This window comes from Osmerus mordax, chromosome 2 (assembly GCF_038355195.1).
Source record: "Osmerus mordax isolate fOsmMor3 chromosome 2, fOsmMor3.pri, whole genome shotgun sequence".
NCBI lineage: Eukaryota > Metazoa > Chordata > Actinopteri > Osmeriformes > Osmeridae > Osmerus > Osmerus mordax.
In genome coordinates this window covers 2703438-2726220 of record NC_090051.1, presented here as the reverse complement: position 1 = coordinate 2726220, position 22783 = coordinate 2703438, and the positions used below count along the sequence as shown (strand labels likewise).

At 46.0% G+C, this 22783-nt stretch overlaps 2 protein-coding genes across 6 annotated transcripts in view; both read left to right on the top strand.

Annotated features, from left to right (window-relative positions):
• LOC136933066 (butyrophilin subfamily 3 member A2-like) overlaps positions 1 to 14981 on the top strand; it is a 56025-nt gene extending 41044 nt beyond the window's left edge. For 3 of the 5 annotated variants that reach the window (XM_067228470.1, XM_067228448.1, XM_067228464.1), the window contains exons 6-11: positions 2024 to 2047; positions 2429 to 2449; positions 9308 to 9322; positions 10366 to 10386; positions 10851 to 10871; positions 14219 to 14981. In XM_067228470.1, coding sequence (XP_067084571.1) covers positions 2024 to 2047; positions 2429 to 2449; positions 9308 to 9322; positions 10366 to 10386; positions 10851 to 10871; positions 14219 to 14754 — 638 coding nt within the window. In that variant the 3' untranslated portion in view covers positions 14755 to 14981. The remainder of the gene's footprint in view (positions 1 to 2023; positions 2048 to 2428; positions 2450 to 9307; positions 9323 to 10365; positions 10387 to 10850; positions 10872 to 14218) is intronic. The other 2 variants (XM_067228455.1, XM_067228478.1) reach the window with 2 other exon arrangements.
• Positions 1 to 22783, top strand: part of LOC136933266 (protein NLRC3-like) — a 102221-nt gene that overhangs the window by 43617 nt on the left and 35821 nt on the right. The gene's annotated exons all lie outside the window — the stretch shown is intronic.

Sequence of the window (22783 nt, the reverse complement as noted above, 5' to 3'; positions counted from 1 at the left end):
ACAAAAATGCTGCCCCCCCCTTCCTCAGTTACGACGCACTAAATTCTAACAAATATATTTTTTAGACGCTACACATGTTATACATCATTGGAAAGCTACGATTCTTGTGCTTGTAGATATGTAAACCATTTCAAGATCGAGTCACAACAACAAGTTTAGTCAACGTCTTTGTCCAGTCACCACTTTGGTGATGTTTACAAAGCCAAACGTCTCTACTTACCCTCAAAGGTTCTGTGTCGTCCAGGTATGCAAACAACACATCAAAACTTGATCTGCGTACATTCCCAAGGGTTCAAAGTATCTAACCATGTAAAGTAATTCTCCAAATACAATGTTTTACGTTCATGAATAGCCATTATCCTTTGTTTCATTATGCAAGTTAGCCGACGGAAGAAACAACTTGTTCACATAAAAGTGCACATTCCTCCGGTTAGAAACTGAGAATTTACGATATGGAGGGATCAAAATGTCCGTTGAACCCTCCCCTTTTGATTGACACCTTGTTTGACCCAATAGGAGCTTCCATGCCCCGTTGACAGCCCTCTAAAACCAATTAGGTCTGTGCGTCCTGCCCCCCCCCCCCCCCCCCCCCCCCCCCACACTCTTTCTAAACAAATTTCTCGAACTGGCTTCGACTGGCTCTGAAATGAGCTCGTTAGCCTTGTAGCTGAAAGCTAGCTGAAAATGCCAATACCTCATTTGTATGTGTCTGTGGAGCCGTCAAAATAAAAGTCGATTGCGCAATATGGTATTGCGCAATCAGTTTTCTTTGTGCGCCAATCCTGGGAATCAGATAAAGCACTCCAATGTGTTCATGCTTCAATTTTTGTGTTTCAGTAATACTAATTAGGGATTTAGCTATTATATATGATAGTTCTAAGTACCACCTTTCATTAGAGATAACAATTATGAAAAATAATACCTTTTATCCTGAGTATTTGACCTTGGTTACAAAGGGTCATTTTGGAGTCTCCAAAAGGCCCTTTTAGAAAATGAATGGATGTACTCTTATAAAAACATGTGTCAAATATGAATATATTGTGGTATTATGTTTGACTTTTGATTTGAATTGGGTAAGGCTTCAACCTGTGGTCCAATTTAGTCTTCCAGCTAATACCTACCACCTCTAGGCCTCTTCAGGCCTCTGTTTTCAAAACAAAATCTAGACGGAAATAGAAATTTTCACTTTCCTTGTGTTCAAGCTTCTATTACTCAACACTAGTAGGACTGACAGGGGTCCTGACAACAGGGGACATAACTTCAGAGTGTCAGCTTTCAAAAGAGATCATTTACATGCATGTACTCCAAATGGTTCAAGAACAGCTTCCAATTTACTTTGGGTATGCTGTTTAGGCGTTTTCAGGCAAATTTAACAGGATTCTGAAGAGGATATCTGACCTCTACAGAGTCATGTTGTATATCTGACCTCTACAGAGTCATGTTCTATATCTGACCTCTACAGAGTCATGTTGTATATCTGACCTCTACAGAGTCATGTTCTATATCTGACCTCTACAGAGTCATGTTGTATATCTGACCTCTACAGAGTCATGTTGTATATCTGACCTCTACAGAGTCATGTTCTATATCTGACCTCTACAGAGTCATGTTGTATATCTGACCTCTACAGAGTCATGTTCTATATCTGACCTCTACAGAGTCATGTTCTATATCTGACCTCTACAGAGTCATGTTGTATATCCGACCTCTACAGAGTCATGTTGTATATCCGACCTCTACAGAGTCATGTTCTATATCTGACCTCTACAGAGTCATGTTCTATATCTGACCTCTACAGAGTCATGTTGTATATCCGACCTCTACAGAGTCATGTTCTATATCTGACCTCTACAGAGTCATGTTGTATATCCGACCTCTACAGAGTCATGTTGTATATCCGACCTCTACAGAGTCATGTTGTATATCTGACCTCTACAGAGTCATGTTGTATATCTGACCTCTAGAGAGTCATGTTCTATATGTGATCAGCTATTGTGTTCACACCTCTGTGTTTCCTTTGCAGGGAAGCGTTTCAAGGCCCAGGAAGGTAATAACCAGCATTAGTCTGCAGAGGGAAGTGACTTCACTGTCAGGACAGGAGCATATATAGAAAGGTTAACATGTTCTTAAAAGGCTCATGTTTTGAGATGGTCAGTGTATGTTCTTATGAGATAATAATGTACATTTAAAACACCAGCTAACTCATTGTAAACTCAGATTATACATAAGTTTCTACTGCAGAGTGGTCTTAAGGTAAAATGTAAAGTGGTGTTAAATTACAACTGTTAACAAAAGACTTCTGATGAACAGTCACTCGAGGGGAGAGTGGGTAATGGTAGGGTGCTGGTTCAGCTGGTCGCTATAGATCCAAGTTCAGATTCTGGTGTTCATATGTCTGATTCTCACTGTCATCTCACTTCATTTACAGGTGATCTTAAGAAAGACAATGGTAAGTGATATCCAGTTTATCACTATGTTATGATGTTGAAGCACAACTGTCATGGTAGAAGAGCAGTGCAGCGTGGTGGAACTGATCACTGAACACTGATAAAGACCTTGATATCTTGATGTCATACAGAGTTGAAGAGGTTGTCACATGTACATGGTTGTTACAACACATGAAGAACAGTGATGTACTGCTGTATCTCTTCATATCAGTATCTCTGGTCTGACCCATAGACTTATATATTAATAGACACAGCTAGATTTCTTCCAAGATGGCGTCCCCATTCATTTCTATGAAAAGTGCTCAGTGGCGCAGTGAGGCAAGCAACAGTGCGAAAAATGGACCGCGCCATCTTTCCAGACCGACTAGTCCGGTCTTTCGCAGAAGCTTGTTCCTAGCTCCGAAACTCGTGCATGCTTGCAACTAGCTGTACACGTCATACTTTGCGACAACCAGTCGCGAGCTTGTCCAAGTCCAATCAAGAAGCAGATACATGTGAACTTTACAAAAATCAATGCTATTAGTACTGTAGTATTCCTTTCACTTGGTTTTTAGAAATATTACTATTTTAGATGGAACATACGTTCCACATACGACTCAGACTCACCAAATAGCCTATATGTTGTTCTTTTTGCTTCGTGTTTTTGGTTTGACTGCTTAAGTATTGTGTCGGATTAAAGAAACTTGAATATCTGGCTCCGTCGTTGTTCTAGCTCGGCAAAGAAAGCTAAATTAAGCCTATACCTATGTTACTATTTTAATGATGATGAGTGTTGCTTACTATTAATAGCTTATTGTTAATGCCATCTTTGTGGTTTTAACTGACATAAAGTTCTAACATATAACGACCATAACAATATTGTGGTTATCAGACATGATTTATTCATCTTCGTCTTTGCTCCAGAATAACATGTCAACAATCTATAATGACACCGTAACATGCCACAATATTATAACTAATTATATTAGCCTATAATTACTTTGTCATGCCATGAGCATATAGCCTGGGTGCCAGCCGAACTTATCCCCGCCCACAAAATGTTTTGGTCGGGAAGTTGGGTCTGGGGTAGCTAGGTTGGGGAAAAAGTATGTCCGAACAAGAGCTGTTCGGACCAATCAAATTGTCAGGGCGGGCTTTATACGATGATGGACAGATGATCAACAGTAACGTAATCAACCACGTCAAAGAGCGCTTGGATTGAATTAGTTTTCAACAAACATGGCTGCCGCTGGAGAGCTGAGATGTGTAGATTCTGCCATCGAGTCTGTTTTAGAAGACATCGACAGCGCATTAATTTTGAAAGAGGAACAGAGAAAGGCGATCAAGGAATTTGTCGATGGAAAATATGTTTTTTCCGTCCTTCCTACGGGATTCGGTTGAAGTTAACATACTACGTTGCTCTGATTGGTTGTAGGTCTATCCAATTGAGCGAAGAGGCTTTTTTTTTCAGGGTTCGGTTGAAACACGCCCCATACTCACAGCCCAACGGAGCGGTATGAGCATATAGCGTTCATTACAAAATGGTTAAATCTTCTTTAAAATAACGGAAATAAACTCTACAAACAACCGTCATGTATCTGTGCAACCATTTGTAAAACGTGCTACAATAAAAGGCAGGCAACTGTAGATTATCAAGTCCTTGTTATCATTCAGCTCAGGTAAATCAGCGATTTGCTGATGTTCCCTTTTGTGCTTGTCCGCTGTTCTTATCCGCGAGCACGTTTCCAGGCAACTTTTCTTGACATAAGCAAATAAATGGGGTGCTAGTTTACCTATTTCGGATTTGTTTCAAACTTAGCAAAAATCTTGAAAAATTATTCTATGAAAAAGCTAGTAGTATGAGCCAGGTTCGAGAATGAAACAAAAATATTGGAGGAGATAGTTTTAGATATGTTGACTGGAATTAAAGGGGTGATTGACTCGGTTTTTGGGGTATTTCACACTGTTCCTTAACCCTTGTGCTGCCTTCGGGTCACATGACCCAAAGGTTCATAACGAACCATCGTTGTGTTTACCCAATTTTACCCAATACAAAAACTAATAAAAATAATTTTCTTTTAACCTTCGCAATGTGGGGGGTCTGAGACAGCCCAACGGTTAAAAGAAACTGCTTCACTTTGTTTTTGTATGCGGTAAAGTTGTCGCAATACGACGGTGGGTCACAATGACTGATGGGTCAGAATGACCCAAAGATAACAAGGGTTAAGGTCTCCGAATAGGGTATGTAACATTGGTTGGGCTGAAAATGGCCCGGGTGCTGTTCTATGCCCCCTGATACATCCAGTGAAATTTTCCCGGGAAAAAAACGCTAGGTTTTCTCCTTTTATGGTATGCTCATGAATATATAGATGAGCTGCGCGCTGATTGGTTGGTTTACAACGAGTTAAGCTGCGGAGCAAAGACGCAACACGACCAACACTCACTGAAACATGAAGGTGGAGACTTGAAATCAAAACGTACAAATAAATCTATTGTGTCTACACAACACTGTTTTCAACAGATTGACTAGATCATTTGAAATGATTACGTTAGCAGACATCCCAACCTGCACACTCATTTCCGGGAGGAAATGTACCTCCAGACGCAATCAGGACGCGCGATATGCACCTATCTCTACCAGAAATTACAGTTCGACAGTCTCTCGCTCGCTCGAAATACAAAATCCCCGATTTCCGGGAGATTGTACAGCATTTGCCGGCGTCAGGGAGCCGCTATTGAAATGTGGGAGACTCCCGGACCTCCCGGGAGACTTGGGATGTCTGCGTTAGTTGTTTCCACTTCTGTTGTTCAGGGAGTCAGTTGGCTGAGCGGTGAGGGAGTCGGGCTATTAATCCGAAGGTTGCCAGTTCGATTCCCGGTCATGCCAACTGACGTTGTGTCCTTGGAGAGCGTCTGCTAAATGACTAAATGTAAATGTTGTCGAAGCAAACAGGATCGCCTTAGGTGGGTAACGTTAGCACTACAGCTTAGCAAACAAACTATAGTGATTCAACTCAGCTTCAGTTACTGAGTTAGCTCTAGCTATCTTGCTGAAAAATAGATCTGGACAAACATGCATCTTGAATTGTAGATTTACATGACAACACAGGTTATTTATTTGAATGAAACAGTCAGGAACATGAAATAACGTTAGCCCCATTGCAAATAAACTGCTAATTCATCACACATTCTACCTATGCTCTTGCGTTAGCAAGCTAAACTAGTTTACATGCCTACAGTCTAGGTGTTTTCGCTATCTAGCTATTCTTGCATTCCTTGCAAATCAGCGTTAATACAAAGCAGATGAGCTAGAGTCTAGCTAACATTGACTAGACGGGCATGGCTGATGTTTGTTGTAGCGTAGAAGATCCCTGTGCAGTTCGACACTCGACACATTTGCGCGAACCATTTCACCAAGGACTGTTTTGAAAACCTGGGACAATGTAAAGCAGGATTTGCTATAAGGCTGTTGCTGAAGAGGTGCGTTCCGACCTTATGTTCATCACAACCGCAAGCAGTATGATTTTGTCGATAACAGTTATTTGCAATGCTAACGTATCCTGTATCTAGCACCTGCCTTTCTCCAGTTCTTTCAAATAGATAGCTAATCTAGACAGGCGTTAGCAATAGGCTAGACTGCTATTCGTTTTCTGGCTATTTTTTCGGAAGCTTCCCTTCTAATGCCGACTACAGCTAGTCTAGCTAGCCATTTGCTAAGTAAGGTATGTTGATGTGTTTAGAAACGTATTTAGCATTCTACCTATGCTAGATACAGGAGACGTTAGCATTGCTAATAGGCTAACTGTTAGCGACAAAATCATACTTACAGTTTGCGTTTGTGATGAGCATACGGTTGGAACAGCACCTCTGTTTGGCAACAGCGGCTTAGCAAATCCTTCTTTAAATTGTCCATTCATTCAAAACTGTCTTTGGTAAAATGGTTCGAGCAAATGAATAAATGAGTGTCAAACTTCACAGGGATCTTCTCATAGAAAAACATCAGCCATGCCCGTCGAGTGTCTGGTTTCTTGGGAAAATTATTAAAAGTAGGTATGGGACGTATGGCACTGACGCATCGATGCTTGTGTCGCAAAACCAATACGCACAGTTTAGAAAAATTGTTTTGGAGCTTGTGTCAAATTATGAAACCACGTGATATGTGACGTTCAATGCTTCAAACGTCACAAACTGGTTCAAAGTTTTGCCGCTCTTTTGAACCAGAGCCATAGAAGGAACGAAGCCACCGCTTCTTGTTAAAGACAAATCTCACATTGCCAGAGAAGCAGCACCAGGCATCGCTCGAGTTTCTTCCATCAGTCATTATTATTTAGCCAAATCCGCATTGTAATAATTATAAATCCGTGCACTTGAGTGTTGTTATTTTATTGAAATGACACGTAACATGATAGGACTAGGTAGGTCTATACAGTGCCCAGAAAACAAATGTTGATGATTCGTCAAAATTGTCAACAGTAATAATAATTAGTAAAAATAAAATCCCCCCAGTTCACAATAGGCTTACATATCACAAATGTTAAGAATAAGAAAAAATCAGTGTAATCTAGTTTAATTTACATAAAAACCGTATCGTATAAAGTCCGTCCACCCCCATCGACAGGTAACGGCTTTTTCGGTGGTGTAGCTGGTTAAAGCGTTGTACGACAACGTATTGATAATGAGAGTCTGGATACCCGAGTTCGCTAGCCTGGCTCTGCCCTCCTACGTACTTCCGCTCAAATGTATTTGCTTCTGTACATAGGTCTGGTCATGAGGTACGTAAGTCAGATTCTCCAGGTTGATTTTCTACCTGTCCAATAAGCGAACAGAGGGAGTGGCTGAGAACGATGACGTTGATGTCGTGCGCTAGTTTGTGTTGTAGTTCCGTAATGGCGGCGGAGAAAGATGCGAGCAAAGCCATTCGGTCCGTTGTGGCAACACTGCCGAATATCCAACAGCTAAAGCCGGAGCAAGAACAAGTTTTGCTGAGTTTTGTTGGTGGCCATGATGTTGTGGCCCTCCTCCCCACGGGGTTCGGGAACAGTTTGATTTTCCAGCTACGGCAGCTAGCTCTGTTACAGTAGTGGTGAAAATTGGCTAAGGCGAACGCTAGCGATTGGTTATGGCAGATCAGAGTGGCTCTGGGCAGATCCAATAGTTTTAAACTTTAACAGAGTACCCGCCTACAAGGAAGTCAACACTTGTCAATGGAGCGAGGCCAGACTCTCTGTACAAATGAAATGTACGAGAGTCTGGTTAGGACCAGGCTACGAGTTCACGCCCCAGTGCAGGGAATCTCGGATGATATTCTTTAACTTTTACTGTGAGAAAAGGACATAATTCTAACGGCCTACAGATGTATCACAACATTTTAATGTGTGAGCACTAATATCAGATAAAAATGAACACATGTAGCCTTGATTAAAATATTAAATAACGTAGGGTAGTCTACCGTTGGAGACAACCACTATGCCTCATTCAGCCAGTTTAACTGGCTGCTATATGAAGCTGTTCATTTTCAATGCGCCGATAGTTCGGCTCTTTGGGCCGGCACAATCCGGAAGAAACCACCAAAGCTTCACAAGGCATCGTTCGCCCATCCCTAATTAAAAGTGTCAGCATTCCCTGTACAGCCTGGAACACATTTTTTTAATTGTGAGATTTGCATAGGAAAGAGGTGTCAATGGACTTTGAGGTTCACTGTATGTCCATTTTACCCCCTGAACTGTCGTTATTCAACTGTGACAAGGTAAATTCGGTTCTGCAATCAATGACCCCTTTAATAGAATAAAAACGACCGGACGAGTCCGGTAGCAAATCGGAAATGCAATACCACCTACATCCACCGGGGCCGTTGCCTCAAGCCGAGGGGCGGGGGTCTGGTCTGACCACAAATGGGACCGAAAGCCTTATTTACAATCTCCAGTCTTTCCATTCATATATCTGTGCTGTGCTGCCTCTACTGTTCACACTGGTAGTTTTTGACTGAGGACTTGGGTCAGGACTGTGTAGTGTCGTCATTAGAGGGAGAGTAGGTAGTGGTAGTGTAACAGATGTGGTCTTGCAAGCTCCGTCAGAGGTATACGGGCAACTGTCCGCTCCGACCAGGAGTCGAACCTACCACCTCTGACTTCCCAAGCGCCACCACTACCAACTACGCCAACGAAAAGCTAGCAATTCGTTGACGTGGGTGGCCTGTTACTAGCCTGGTCCTAACCAGACCCTCGTACATTTCATTTGTACAGAGGGTCTGGGATCGCTCCATTGACAAGCGTTAACTTCCTTGAAGGCGGGTACTCTGTTGAAGTTTAAAACTAGTGGATCTGCCAAGAGCCACTCTGATCTGCCATAACCAATCGCTAGCGTTCGCCTTAGCTAACTCCTTCACCACGGAGCTAACTGCCATAGCTGGAAAATCAAACTCCACCACATCATGACCACCAACAAAACTCAGCAAGGATTGTTCTTGCTCCGTCTTTAACTTATAGATATTCGGCAGCGTTGCCACAACCGCAGAATAGCTTCGCTCGCATCTTTCTCCGCCGCCATTACTGAACTACAACTCAAACTAGTGCACAACATCTACGTCATCGTTCTCAACCACTCCCTCTGTTCGCTGATTGGACCTACAAAAAATGTGTTTCTGAAATCCGACTGATGCACTGAAATCCCAGACCTAGTACAGAAGCAAAATCCAAATTGAGCGGAAGTACGTAGGAGGGCAGAGCCAGGCTAGCCTGTTACATACTTGAGGAGTGAGTTTCACCACACACCAGCTACAGTAGCGTGCTGGTTCAGCTGGTCGCTATAGATCCAAGTTCTTGTTCAGGTTCTGGTGTTCATATGTCTGATTCTCACTGTCTCTCATCTCAATTCATTTACAGGTCGGCTCATAAAGGGTAAGTGATATCCAGTTTATCACTATGTTATGATGTTGAAACACAACTGTCATGGTAGAAGAGCAGTGCAGCGTGGTGGAACTGTCAGAAGGATTCCTGCAGAGTGGATTTAACTGCACTGTCAGGACAGGAGCATGTTCAGGAATGTCTCCTCTTGTTCAGCTGTTGAAGAGGTTGTCACATGTACATGGTTGTTACAAAGCATGAAGAACAGTGATGTACTGCTGTATCTCTTCATATCAGTATCTCTGGTCTGACCACAAAGGGGCCAAAAGCCTTATTTACAATGTCCAGTCTTTCCATTCATATCTCTGTGATGTGCTGCCCCCTAGTGTTCACACTGGTAGTTCTTGACTGAGGACTAGGGTCAAGAGTGTTTAGTGTCATCATCAGAGGGAGAGTAGGTAGTGGCAGGGTGCCCTTGCAGCTGGTCACTATAGATCCAAGTTCTTGTTCAGATTCTGGTGTTCATATGTCTGATGTTCTGCCTCTCATCTCACTTCATTTACAGAAATGCTTTATTTTAAGATTGGTAAGTGATATCCAGTTTATCACTATGTTATGATGTTGAAACACAACTGTCATGGTAGAAGAGCAGTGCAGCGTGGTGGAACTGTCAGAAGGATTCCTGCAGAGTGGATTTAACTGCACTGTCAGGACAGGAGCATGTTCAGGAATGTCTCCTCTTGTTCAGCTGTTGAAGAGGTTGTCACATGTACATGGTTGTTACAAAGCATGAAGAACAGTGATGTACTGCTGTATCTCTTCATATCAGTATCTCTGGTCTGACCACAAAGGGGCCAAAAGCCTTATTTACAATGTCCAGTCTTTCCATTCATATCTCTGTGATGTGCTGCCCCCTAGTGTTCACACTGGTAGTTCTTGACTGAGGACTAGGGTCAAGAGTGTTTAGTGTCATCATCAGAGGGAGAGTAGGTAGTGGCAGGGTGCCCTTGCAGCTGGTCACTATAGATCCAAGTTCTTGTTCAGATTCTGGTGTTCATATGTCTGATGTTCTGCCTCTCATCTCACTTCATTTACAGAAATGCTTTATTTTAAGATTGGTAAGTGATATCCAGTTTATCACTATGTTATGATGTTGAAACACAACTGTCATGGTAGAAGAGCAGTGCAGCGTGGTGGAACTGTCAGAAGGATTCCTGCAGAGTGGATTTAACTGCACTGGCAGGACAGGAGCCTGTGTAGAAAGGTTAACATGTTCTTAAAAGGCTTATGTTTTGACATGGTCAGTGTTTGTTCTTATGAGATAATAATGTACATTTAAAACACCAACTGACTCATTGTCAACTCAGATTATACATCAGTTTCTACTGCAGAGTGGTCTTAAGGTAAGATGTAAAGTGGTGTTAAATTACAACTGTTAACAAAAGACTTCTGATGAACAGTCACTCGAGGGGAGAGTGGGTAATGGTAGGGTGCTGGTTCAGCTGGTCGCTATAGATCCAAGTTCAGATTCTGGTGTTCATATGTCTGATTCTCACTGTCTGTCATCTCACTTCATTTACAGGTGATCTTAAGAAAGACAATGGTAAGTGATATCCAGTTTATCACTATGTTATGATGTTGAAGCACAACTGTCATGGTAGAAGAGCAGTGCAGCATGGTGGAACTGTCAGAAGGATTCCTGCAGAGTGGATTTAACTGCACTGTCAGGACAGGAGCATGTTCAGGAATGTCTCCTCTTGTTCAGCTGTTATTAGAACACTGATAAAGACCTTGATATATTGATGTCATACAGAGTTGAAGAGGTTGTCACATGTACTGTACATGGCTGTTACAACGCATGACGAACAGTGATGTACTGCTGTATCTCTTCATATCTGTATTTCTGGTCTGACCCATAGACTTATATAGACAAGAAACGACATTACATTAACTCAAAAACACATTACATTAACTCAAAACGGAAAGGGTAGGTACAACACTTCGTCGCTGAATGGATGCAGTAACTAACAAGAAATGTATCGACAGAAGTACAAAATGCAATAGCCTGACAGAGTTACGTGCACCAGGACATTTGTTTGGCTATCGAAGCATGTAGCAAGTGTTTTTTAATTAATGTAATGTTGTTTCCCATTTGGGGGAGCGTGTCCTTGTATTGGGGGGAGGTGAGCAAGTCATCCTATTTGAGGGGAGTTCACTCGTATTTGGGGAGAGTGTTTTCATTTGGGGGATGCACTCATGTTAGTGGGTGTGATTTACATTTAGTCATTTAGCAGACGCTCTTATCCAGAGCGACTTACAGTAAGTACGGGGACATTCTCCCCGAGGCAAGTAGGGTGAAGTGCCTTGCCCAAGGACACAACGTCAGTTGGCATGACCGGGAATCGAACTGGCAACCTTCGGATTACTAGCCCGGCTCCCTCACCACTCAGCCAACTGACTCCGTGATTTGCACTTCAGGGCCACCGTAGCTTTCCCATTTGAATTGCGGATTGCATTGCCTCTTTACACATTGCCATTTTGACAAATGCATTTTCATTTGAATAAAGAGTCGAAAAAACCTTGTCAATATTAAATGCAATGCAATAAGGGTTCATACTTTTTTAAATTCATAATAATACAAACTGAATTGCGGATTGCATTGTCATTTGCACATTGAATTGCCATTTGACAACAGCTTTACCATTTGAATTGCGGATTGCATTGCCACTTTGCACGTTGAATTGCCATTTGAAAAATGCATTACCATTTGAATAAAGAGTCTAAACTTCCATAAGAAAGACATCTTTGCACTCGATCAAATTCCAGAACCCTCTTTTCACGACTTTTCCGAAATAATTCATCATCCAGTTAAAAAATCACAGTAGGAAAACTTCATTTCAAAGAGTTTTGCTCCTATTTTTTTGTTAAATTGGTACTTCGCAGGTCAGCTATTTCTTTCTGTCTTTCAAGGATCGCTCGATCCTCTATTAACTCAGCAGATGTCGCAGAGACTCGTAGGCGAGTGCCTATTTGTTTTCTGTAATTCATCAAAATCTAAATAAGATTAAGTAGGCTATAGTATACATAAAATTAAGTATATTCATAGCATAGGTATAGCCTACTTTATATTTAGCCTAATTACCTACCAAATGACAATAATTCTATTGTGCATTTTGGTTTCATATTAGGCTATAGCCTAGCGTAACACGCAGTTTTGCATGTCTTCGTGTTGGCCCTATCAGCGTAAATATTCATCAGGCTTATGAATTGAAACCATTCAGACTCTGCGTTTCTAGTGTGTTTTGCAAACGTGCTGAATAATTTAGCAAAAAGTAGGCTCTGTCCTTTACAATGAACAGATTTTCGGCCGCATTGAAACCGGAAGGTATCCTGAAACAACCGGAAGGTTGTCTTCTCTCCCCCCTTGTCTTTTTCTCTCTCCTACCTTCCCTCTCCCCCACCCACGAGTAGGCAGTACGAGTTTCTGCGAGACTTGCTGAAAGAAAAGAGAATCGCAACCTTGAAAGACAAATCGCTGATCACGAAGCAGCCATTTAACTGAAATAGCAATGACAAAATAGCTTGAAACTAGCTTTTACCAATGTAATTTCAATACTGGATTGATTATTGATTAAATATTTAGGAAAAACCATGAATGGATCGTCCTATGCACCTGACAATAAAAAACTTGAAAACTTGAAACTCCCTAGAAGTCGATCTGTGCGAAAACTTCCAGGGGCACTGAAAATCGTCTCCTCTCCCACCTTCTGTCTCTCTCCCCTCCCTTCTCTTTCTCTCCCCTCCCTTCTCTCTCTCTCCCCCACCTCTCTCTCTTCTAAATGAATACATTACAAATGAAATGTGTTAATTCTAGATGTACTGGCATGATATCAGTACAACAGTGCTAAAGAACAACTGATGAGTGCATGTGTATGAGTGTTTCATGGGGTAGCACAAGTGATGAGTGCATGTGTATGAGTGTTTCATGGGGTAGCACAAGTGATGAGTGCATGTGTATGAGTGTTTCATGGGGTAGCACAAGTGATGAGTGCATGTGTATGAGTGTTTCATGGGGTAGCACAAGTGATGAGTGCATGTGGAGGAGCAAGTTTTTCAGGAGTTTCGCCCTAGACGGCCTCTCATACAGATCCTCCTTTTCTCTAATCTCTTCCTCCCTGCTCCTCCCTCTCCTCCCCTCTTCCCCTCCTCCCTCTCCTCTGCTCTCCTCCACCTGACTGCCCCTCTTCTCTTTTCCTCACCACCTTTCACCCCCTCCTTACCTTTGTTCTCCTCTCCCTCTCCCAGTGTCTGCTCTAAGCTCCAGTCGCTGATTGTGTGTGTGGAAGTGTGTGTTTTCCCTATCCTCCCTCCCTCTCTCTCTCTCTCTCTCTCTCTCTCTCTCTCTCTCTCTCTCTCTCTCTCTCTCTCTCTCTCTCTCTCTCCTCCCTCCCTCCCTTCTCATCTCTTCTCCATTCTCCTCCTTTCTTCTCCTCTCTTCTCCTCCCCCCTCCCCTCTTCTCTCCTCCTCCCTCCCCGTCTCCTTTCTAATCAACTTCCCTTATCTCCTCCCTTTCCCTCGCCTCCTCCTCCATTCCTCTCCTGTACTCCATTCCTCCACTCCTCCCTCCCTTCTCATCTCCCCTCCTCCTTTCGTCTCTCCATCTCTCTTCTCCTCTCTACCCCTCCCCTGCCTCCTCCATCCCCCAACATGTGAAGGGAACAGGAGGAGGATACAAAGATGGAGTGATGGGGGCATATCAGGGGTAAAGAGATGAGGGATGATGGAGGGAGAACAGAATGAGAGAGAATGAAAGGAAGAGAGGGAGAGTGGAAGAGAGGAATGGAGGGAGGGACAGAGCAGGGTAGAGAGATTGGAACAGAGAGAGAGAGAGAGACATTCTAATGTGAATGATGATGAGTATTATATTGTGTCTTGGTCTCCCCCATCAGATGCCTGTAAGCTCACACTGGACCCAAACACAGCACACAGAGAACTCTCTCTGTCTGAGGAGAACAGAAAGGTGATGAAAAGAGAGAAGCAGCCGTATCCTGATCACCCAGAGAGATTTGACTACCGTCCACAGGTGCTGTGTAGAGAGGGTCTGTCTGGGCGCTGTTACTGGGAGGCAGAGTGGAGTAGAGGAAAGGTTTCTATAGCAGTGACATATAAAGGAATCAGCAGGAGAGGAGAGGGTCATGACTGTAAGCTTGGATACAATAACAAGTCCTGGAGTCTGTACTGTGATGATGACAGTTACTCTGCCAGGCACAATAAGAAGAGCACTGACATACCTGCCCCCCCCTCCAGCTCCCACAGAGTAGGAGTGTATCTGGACTGGCCGGCCGGCACTCTGTCCTTCTACACAGTCTCCTCTGACACACTGACCCACCTGCACACATTCCACAGCACATTCACTGAGCCCCTCTATCCTGGGTTCTGGGTTTATGACTTTGACTCCTCAGTGTCCCTGTGTCAGATAGAATAGCCCACACACACTCTCACACACTGTGCTCACATAGATGTCATTGAAGATTGAACTGATGGAATTGATATCCCAGAGTGTTTGCAAATATTGGTGTGTGTAGAATGTTTGTTTTGTTTTAATTGTTGACAAACAACAATCTTGTCTTTGATCTCAGTTCCACTGAATGTGACAAACTAAATAATGTCATACTGAATAAATAAGGAGAAATAAAGATGTTTTATACAGGATGATAGAAGACATGCTGTGTGTTTGTTGGTGACCCAGTGGCCCTATAGACACACACACACACACACACACACACACACACACACACACACACACACTGTAAACACTACATTTAGGACCAGTAATATGACAGTATTACCCACTTGAATATACACTGTGTGTGTGTCTAGTGTGATCCCCTCTCTCCCTTGACCCCCCCCTCCTTATCTACTCTCTCCCCACCTAGTCTGGTGTGTTTGCTACGTCCACCTGTAGGGAGAAAGGGGGCAGCATCAACATCCTGAGATGATTCCCTACTGGTTAGTGGAGTGGAGGGTTGGGGTGGCACAGGGGGACATTTCTGGGCATCAGGGCCAGGAGTAGGGTGGAGGTCAGGGGGAGGGTGGAGGTCAGGGGGAGGGTGGAGGTCAGGGGGAGGGAGTGGAGCACTGGGCTCTCAGAGGAGGGGGGGAGGGAAGGGGAGAGCGAGGGACAGAGGGGAACAGGAGTCCAGGGGGGCCTTGTGCTCCTGCAGCCAGCACCCCCACAGCCTCCCTCCTGCGTCCTCCTCCACCCCCTCTCACAGGTGGAGCTGCTGCCCCCCAAGCCCCAGCCGGGTCAGGCCGAGTCAGGCAGCCAGTCCAGCCTCGGCCCTCCCCCTCTCTGGCCCCCCCAGCCTGTGTCCCAGCCCACCGTCTGCTCCCCCTCTCTCTCCTGGTCCCCATCCCTCCCCCCCTCCGGCCAGAGCCAAGCTCCAGTACCAGAGACTGCGCTCCCTGCCCCGGCCCTGGAGGTTCAATTCCCCCTGCTTGCCCCCCAAAGCCAAGAGCCTCCAGCCTGGAGAGGGAGGTACGACGGGGGGAGACGAGAGAGGGAGACACACGAGCCGTCAGCACCACCCATGACCTGGCAACAGGAAGTAAGGACACCCACTCCTCTACTGAGACCACCGCCGCCTTGGCAACCACATACTATGACCCGGTGGCCGTTGCTATGGGAACAGAGACGGAGAGTTGAGCTGTTTGGTGTCTGCTGGTGAGAGCAGCATGGTGACTGTACACAAACTGTCTGAAATGTCCTCAGGTAAACGAGACCAAACACAGATTAGGGGTCACAGATCTTAGTGACTAAATAAGGAGAAATAAAGATGTTTTATACAGGATGATAGAAGACATGCTGTGTGTTTGTTGGTGACCCAGTGGCCCTATAGACACACACACACTTGTACACACACACACACTTGTACACACACACACACTGGAAACACTACATTTAGGACCAGTAATATGACAGTATTACCCACTTGAATATACACTGTGTGTGTGTGTCTAGTGTGATCCCCTCCCTCCTTACTCTCTCCTTTCACCCTCCCTCCCTACTCTCTCCCCCACCCTCCCTCCCTACTCTCTCACCTTCCCTCCCTACTCTCCCTCCCTACCCTCCCTCCCTACTCTCTCCCCCCCACCCTCCCTCCCTACTCTCTCCCCCCCACCCTCCCTCCCTACTCTCTCCCCCTACCCTCCCTCCCTACTCTCTCCCCCCACCCTCCCTCCCTACTCTCTCCCCCCACCCTCCCTCCCTAAGATCTGTGACCCAGAAACCAGATTGAGCTAGATAAGCCCAGTAAGCACAGATGTGACGTGTTTAGGAGACAGAAACACTGTGACATTGATAAGAAGTGCTGACAGAACACACAGGACTGATCAAACAGCCAGACTGGAAACAGGAACAGATATGCAGTGACAAGATGTGTTTCTGTCTACTCATGATTATGTGGGGGTGATTTCCTGGAGTGTATAAAATGATCTCCTCGCATAAAGACTAAAAGAAACTATGGCCATTTTCCTACCAAGTACAAAAAAAGTCAACACAAAACACAGTCCTCATACAAACAGCTCTTTCCACATCATGGATCAGTTCCCTCTCCTGGTGCTGAAGAAAGGTGCAGCTTTTATGGGAGGCAGGTCGTGCTGATGGTTGGGATAGTGGCAGTTGATTGGTCCATTCCGGTCCCCTCCCAGGTCCAATCAGACGGCGAATTGGGACCTGAGCGATTGAGTGAGAGGAAGGGAGTGAACAAACAACACAGACATCATCCAGACCAGAACTAGAGACAGGATGTCTGGTGATGGAACGGTGTACTGTGTGTGTGTGTGTGTGTGTGTGTGTGTGTGTGTGTGTGTGCAGTGGCTCAGCGGGCTCTGGTCCAGGAGCTGCTGTGTCCAGAGGGGGGCCATGAGGAGCCAAAGGAGCAGACCTGATGTCACGGGGACGAACCACCGTTGGGGGTGGATGGACGAGGCCTCTCCCTCAGTGGAAGGATGCTCTCCCAAGCCGGAGGCACGGTGAAGAGCCCACCTGGGATCGGAGGTCCTCTCATGGCTTGGCTACTGAGAGGGACCTGTTAGAACACAGAGGTCTGTCTGAGGCTGTCATCCAGACTGTACAGAGCACACACATGTGATCCACTGTGAGGGGTCATGTGATCCACTGTGAGGGGTCATGTGATCCACTGTGAGGGGTCATGTGACACGCTGGCAAACTTTCTCTTGGTGGTGTGAAGGACAAAACGTTGACCCAGTCTCTTACCGGATCAAAACGTTCTGGTGCTTTTTACAATCACTGTTTGACAGCAGACTGCGGGTAGTGTCAGGGTATATGCAACAGCCGTCTCAGCTTGTCATGAAGGTGTTGCCAGGACGACTGTTCAGCCTCCTGTTGGTTAAAGGTTTCCTGTCTGGTACGTACAGGCTCAGACCCCCTCAGAGAGCGTCAGGGCCCCGGTGGGACCACGTGAATTCCAGCACACAACCATGACAACATGGATCTCATTCCAGTGCTGCTGAATCAGCAGAGAGCAGCTGTCTGGGGAATGTCAGAAGGTTTGTAGATTGAAATGGATTAAAGCGTCAGAGACAAGGGTCTAGTTATGGAAGCCTTTGTTTGAACCGATCACCAGCCTGCGCTTCGTTTATCTCACCAGCTTCCTCCTCGCTCTGACTCCGGCTAAGCCAGTGAGTGACTTGTGTGCCTTGTCCACACACGCAGACTGTCTGATCATCTCAGGTGACCAGACAAGCCCAGTGGTGTGACCTAACCCAGGCTGTGTGCCCAAGGTCACCAGTGGGATGTTCAGGGTACAGAGCTGCCAGCTGAGATCATTCTTCCCCCTTCCACACAGCGGGGAGAAAGAAAAACGTAGCTGTGTTTATGTCCAGTAGGCGCTCTCTCATGCTACTGTAAGGCTGGGTGTCCCCCTGCCCCCTCCTCTCTCATGCTACTGTAAGGCTGGGTGTCCCCCTGCCCCCTCCTCTCTCATGCCACTGTAAGGCTGGGTGTCACCCTGCCCCCTCCTCTCTCATGCTACTGTAAGGCTGGGTGTCCCCCTGCCCCCTCCTCTCTCATGCTACTGTAAGGCTGGGTGTCCCCCTGCCCCCTCCTCTCTCATGCTACTGTAAGGCTGGGTGTCACCCTGCCCCCTCCTCTCTCATGCTACTGTAAGGCTGGGTGTCACCCTGCCCCCTCCTCTCTCATGCTACTGTAAGGCTGGGTGTCCCCCTGCCCCCTCCTCTCTCATGCTACTGTAAGGCTGGGTGTCCCCCTGCCCCCTCCTCTCTCATGCTACTGTAAGGCTGGGTGTCCCCCTGCCCCCTCCTCTCTCATGCCACTGTAAGGCTGGGTGTCACCCTGCCCCCTCCTCTCTCATGCTACTGTAAGGCTGGGTGTCCCCCTGCCCCCTCCTCTCTCATGCCACTGTAAGGCTGGGTGTCCCCCTGCCCCCTCCTCTCTCATGCTACTGTAAGGCTGGGTGTCCCCCTGCCCCCTCCTCTCTCATGCCACTGTAAGGCTGGGTGTCCCCCTGCCCCCTCCTCTCTCATGCCACTGTAAGGCTGGGTGTCACCCTGCCCCCTCCTCTCTCATGCTACTGTAAGGCTGGGTGTCCCCCTGCCCCCTCCTCTCTCATGCCACTGTAAGGCTGGGTGTCACCCTGCCCCCTCCTCTCTCATGCTACTGTAAGGCTGGGTGTCCCCCTGCCCCCTCCTCTCATATGCTAACATCTGGAGTTGCTGGACAGAGTCTCTGCTTGATGGGTCTCACACCTCATTGTGTAACTTACTGTCGCATTGCTAGTCATGTGTTGATAAGGGTCAAGATGTGGTCTGATTGGTTGTTCATGTGTATAAAGGGAATTGTGAAGCATTGTTCCATGGATTCTTCATCTCCTGAGACCTTCTCCTCAGCTCTGGCTTGTCCTACTCCTTCTCCTTCCTCACCTCTTGCTTTCTCTCTCTGATTTACAATAATCATGGTAGAGTAGGTAAGATTTAAAGCCTTCATTTTGTAACATGTTTGCCTTGTAATTGATTTCATTCATTTGCAATGTTATCAAATATCTATTTAATGTTAACCTTACTTCATTCTTGCTCTGATTTAACCCACAGTCAAATACCTAATTATATTGATATTGGCATTGTGGTATTGGCATGGACATTGGTTAATGTTAAAACACCGTTTAGTTTCCCATCTTCCATCAAACAGGGGAATTTGTTTTCGTTGTTTGGCCAATATTGTCCTGTGTTACTGATGTGATGTGGTGGATCAAGAGTTGGGATACTTTGTCTCCACAAAGCCTCTCTCACTGGCTCCACAATGCTCTCAGTATCATGGATGAGGGTGTGGGATGTCCTGTGTCTCCTGGCATTCAGGCTCATTCCACCAGAGGAGTGGAGGAGATCGGTAGCCATCCTCCGCGGTGAGGGAGTGGAGGAGATCTGTAAGACACTACGGCCCTCCCTTTCTAACCCTAACCCTGTCTGAGACTGCTGTTATTGTCCCCATATACATGTGACCTCCAGCACACAGCCATGACAACACTGCTCTCATTCCAGTGCTGCTGAATCAGCACACAGCAGTTATCTGGGGAGTGTTTACAACAGAAGGTTAATAAAGTGAAATAGATTCAGCCCAAGAGAAAAGGGTGTAGATATTCCTGGTCATGAAGACTCTTGGTTGTAGCAGGACAGAGAGACCAGGAGAAACACAAGTGCAGAACTTTGATTCAGAACACAGGTTCAGATGTACCAAGGGCTAATCCAGAATCATGGTCAGGAACAGGTGAGGGTCAGTCCAGGTACAGCAGGTCTATAGGAGCGTGGTGGTCAGACAGGTGAGGGTCAGTCCAGGTACAGCAGGTCTATAGGAGCGTGGTGGTCAGTGACAGGTGAGGGTCAGTCCAGGTACAGCAGGTCTATAGGAGCGTGGTGGTCAGTGACAGGTGAGGGTCAGTCCAGGTACAGCAGGTCTATAGGAGCGTGGTGGTCAGACAGGTGAGGGTCAGTCCAGGTACAGCAGGTCTATAGGGGACAGGGGAGATAGGGGAGGGTTTATTCAGGAGAGCAGAACTTCTGGTTAAGTCAGGCAGCCAGTCCAGCCTCGGCCCTCCCCCTCTCTGACCCCCCCAGCCTGTGTCCCAGCCCACCGTCTGCTCCCCCTCTCTCTCCTGGTCCCCATCCCTCCCCCTCTCTGCCCCCCCAGCCTGTGTCCCAGCCCACCGTCTGCTCCCCCTCTCTGCCCCCCCCAGCCTGTGTCCCAGCCCACCGTCTGCTCCCCCTCTCTGCCCCCCCAGCCTGTGTCCCAGCCCACCGTCTGCTCCCCCTCTCTCTCCTGGTCCCCATCCCTCCCCCTCTCTGCCCCCCCCAGCCTGTGTCCCAGCCCACCGTCTGCTCCCCCTCTCTCTCCTGGTCCCCATCCCTCCCCCCCTCCGGCCAGAGCCAAGCTCCAGTACCACAGACTGCGCTCCCTGCCCCCCCCCCCCCATTACCTAGAGAGAGAGAGAGAGAAAGATCCTATCCTCCTCCCTGCCTTCTCACATGCACAACCTCCCCCCCCCCCTCTTTATCTGCTCCCCCCACCTCCTCTCCTTGTCTCTGTCCTCCTTACCTTCACTGAGCTCTCTCAGTGTGTCTATTGAAACGTTTTCATCCTCATCTCTCTCCCCATGTGTGCTCTCCCCCTGAAGAGAGCACATTCTCCCTCCCCCTCTCCCTCCTCCACGTCTTTGCCTGCAGCAGTTTCTCTCTCTCTCTCTCTGTTTCTCCCTCTTTCTGGATCTCTCTCTCTCTTTATAGTATCCTAATAATAATATTTATAATGCACTTCACATTAGCTAAAATCTCAAAGTGCTACAGGTTAAAAACAAGAAAGGGCGAAAAAAATAAAGATAAAATCATGTCGACCAAAAAAGAAAATGGGACAGAATAGTGAGTCAATCAACCAACGGCTCTGTTAAAAAGGTGAGTTTTGAGGCCACGTTTAAAAGCATTCCACAGTCTGTGGTGTCCTCAGGTGATCAGGGAGAGCATTCCACAGACTGTGGAACACATACACACACACTCACACATACACACACATCTAACTCACTGTGAGTGATAAAGAGGGGTGTTGGTAGGGGGGTGTCTAACTCATGTAATATAAAATTACTTTTCTTCAAGATGTTTATTATATTCTTTGGCCTAGAACAGTTATTGTTTGCTGACCAAACATGTAACAAATGTGACTGTTTGACCCTGGTTGTTCTGCCCACACAGCAGGAATTCTTCAACTTCCTCTTTCTTGTCTTGAGCTCTGTCTCTAGTGTTGAACATCTGTATTAAGTTCTGCAGCCTGTTTCCTTTTTGCTTCCTTACATATTGTGGAGTTCCTCCTTTGATAGACATGAACTATTGAACTGATTATGTAAATGTTTTAGAACTACTGTTCAACGGAGTGCTCATATAATGTCATGTCAGAGAGCCTTTCTATTCCAGACATCATTTTGGTACTGTTTTAGAACTGCTCCTCCTTCCTGTAAGAATAAACAGATAAAAACATTCTTCTGACCTCAGACTTTTAATGATAAGATTCCACCACACCAGTCTGATATCAGGGGGTCCAGGGCCTCCCCTCTGACTCCACGACTGCTGCCCACTGAGTACAAAAACAAGCTCAACTAAACAAAGCGCAGGCAGTCTTATTCTTCATGATGACACAAACTCAAATACATTCAACAAACAGTTCAGACGAGGGTGTTCGCTCCAAGGCTGTCGTAAGTCTCACCTGTAATGAGGCATGACAAACACTGACAACCCGAAAATATAGTATTTATCTTGTGAAGAAAAGATTACAAGTATATCATATTCTACTATAATATAAAACCTGTTTTTGTCCTTCTTACCCTGTGATCCTGGCAGCGTCATGTATTGGATCTGTGTTTTTTGGAGTTCTGACACACCAGTTGTGTCCAGCTGGTCTACTGCTAGGGCCCCTGAAGAGGTGAATAATACCAGAAGAAACACTTTGAGGATCTAAACACTTGCAAAGTCTTGACATTGTTTCAATGAGACAAGTGTCCTGTAGCACCACTAGGGGGCAGCACTAGGACATGGCTGCATTGTGAACCACTGATTAGTGCTTCCACACACAGTAATGGAAAACACTCTCTATCCCTCCCTCCCGCTCCTTTCTCTCTCTCTCTCTCTCTCTCTCTCTCTCTCTCTCTCTCTCTCTCTCTCTCTCTCTCTCTCTCTCTCTCTCTCTGTCTCTCTGTCTCTCTCGCTCTCCCTCTCTTTCTCTCTCTCTCTGTCTCTCTCTCTCCCTCTCTATCTCTCTCTCTGTCTCTCTCTCTCCCTCTCTATCTCTCTCTGTCTCTCTCTCTCCCTCTCTTTCTCTCTCTCTCTGTCTCTCTATCTCTCTCTCTGTCTCTCTCTCTCTCTCCCTCTCTTTCTCTCTCTCTCTCTCTGTCTCTCCACTCACACTTACATACAGTATATTTACACATACAGTACAC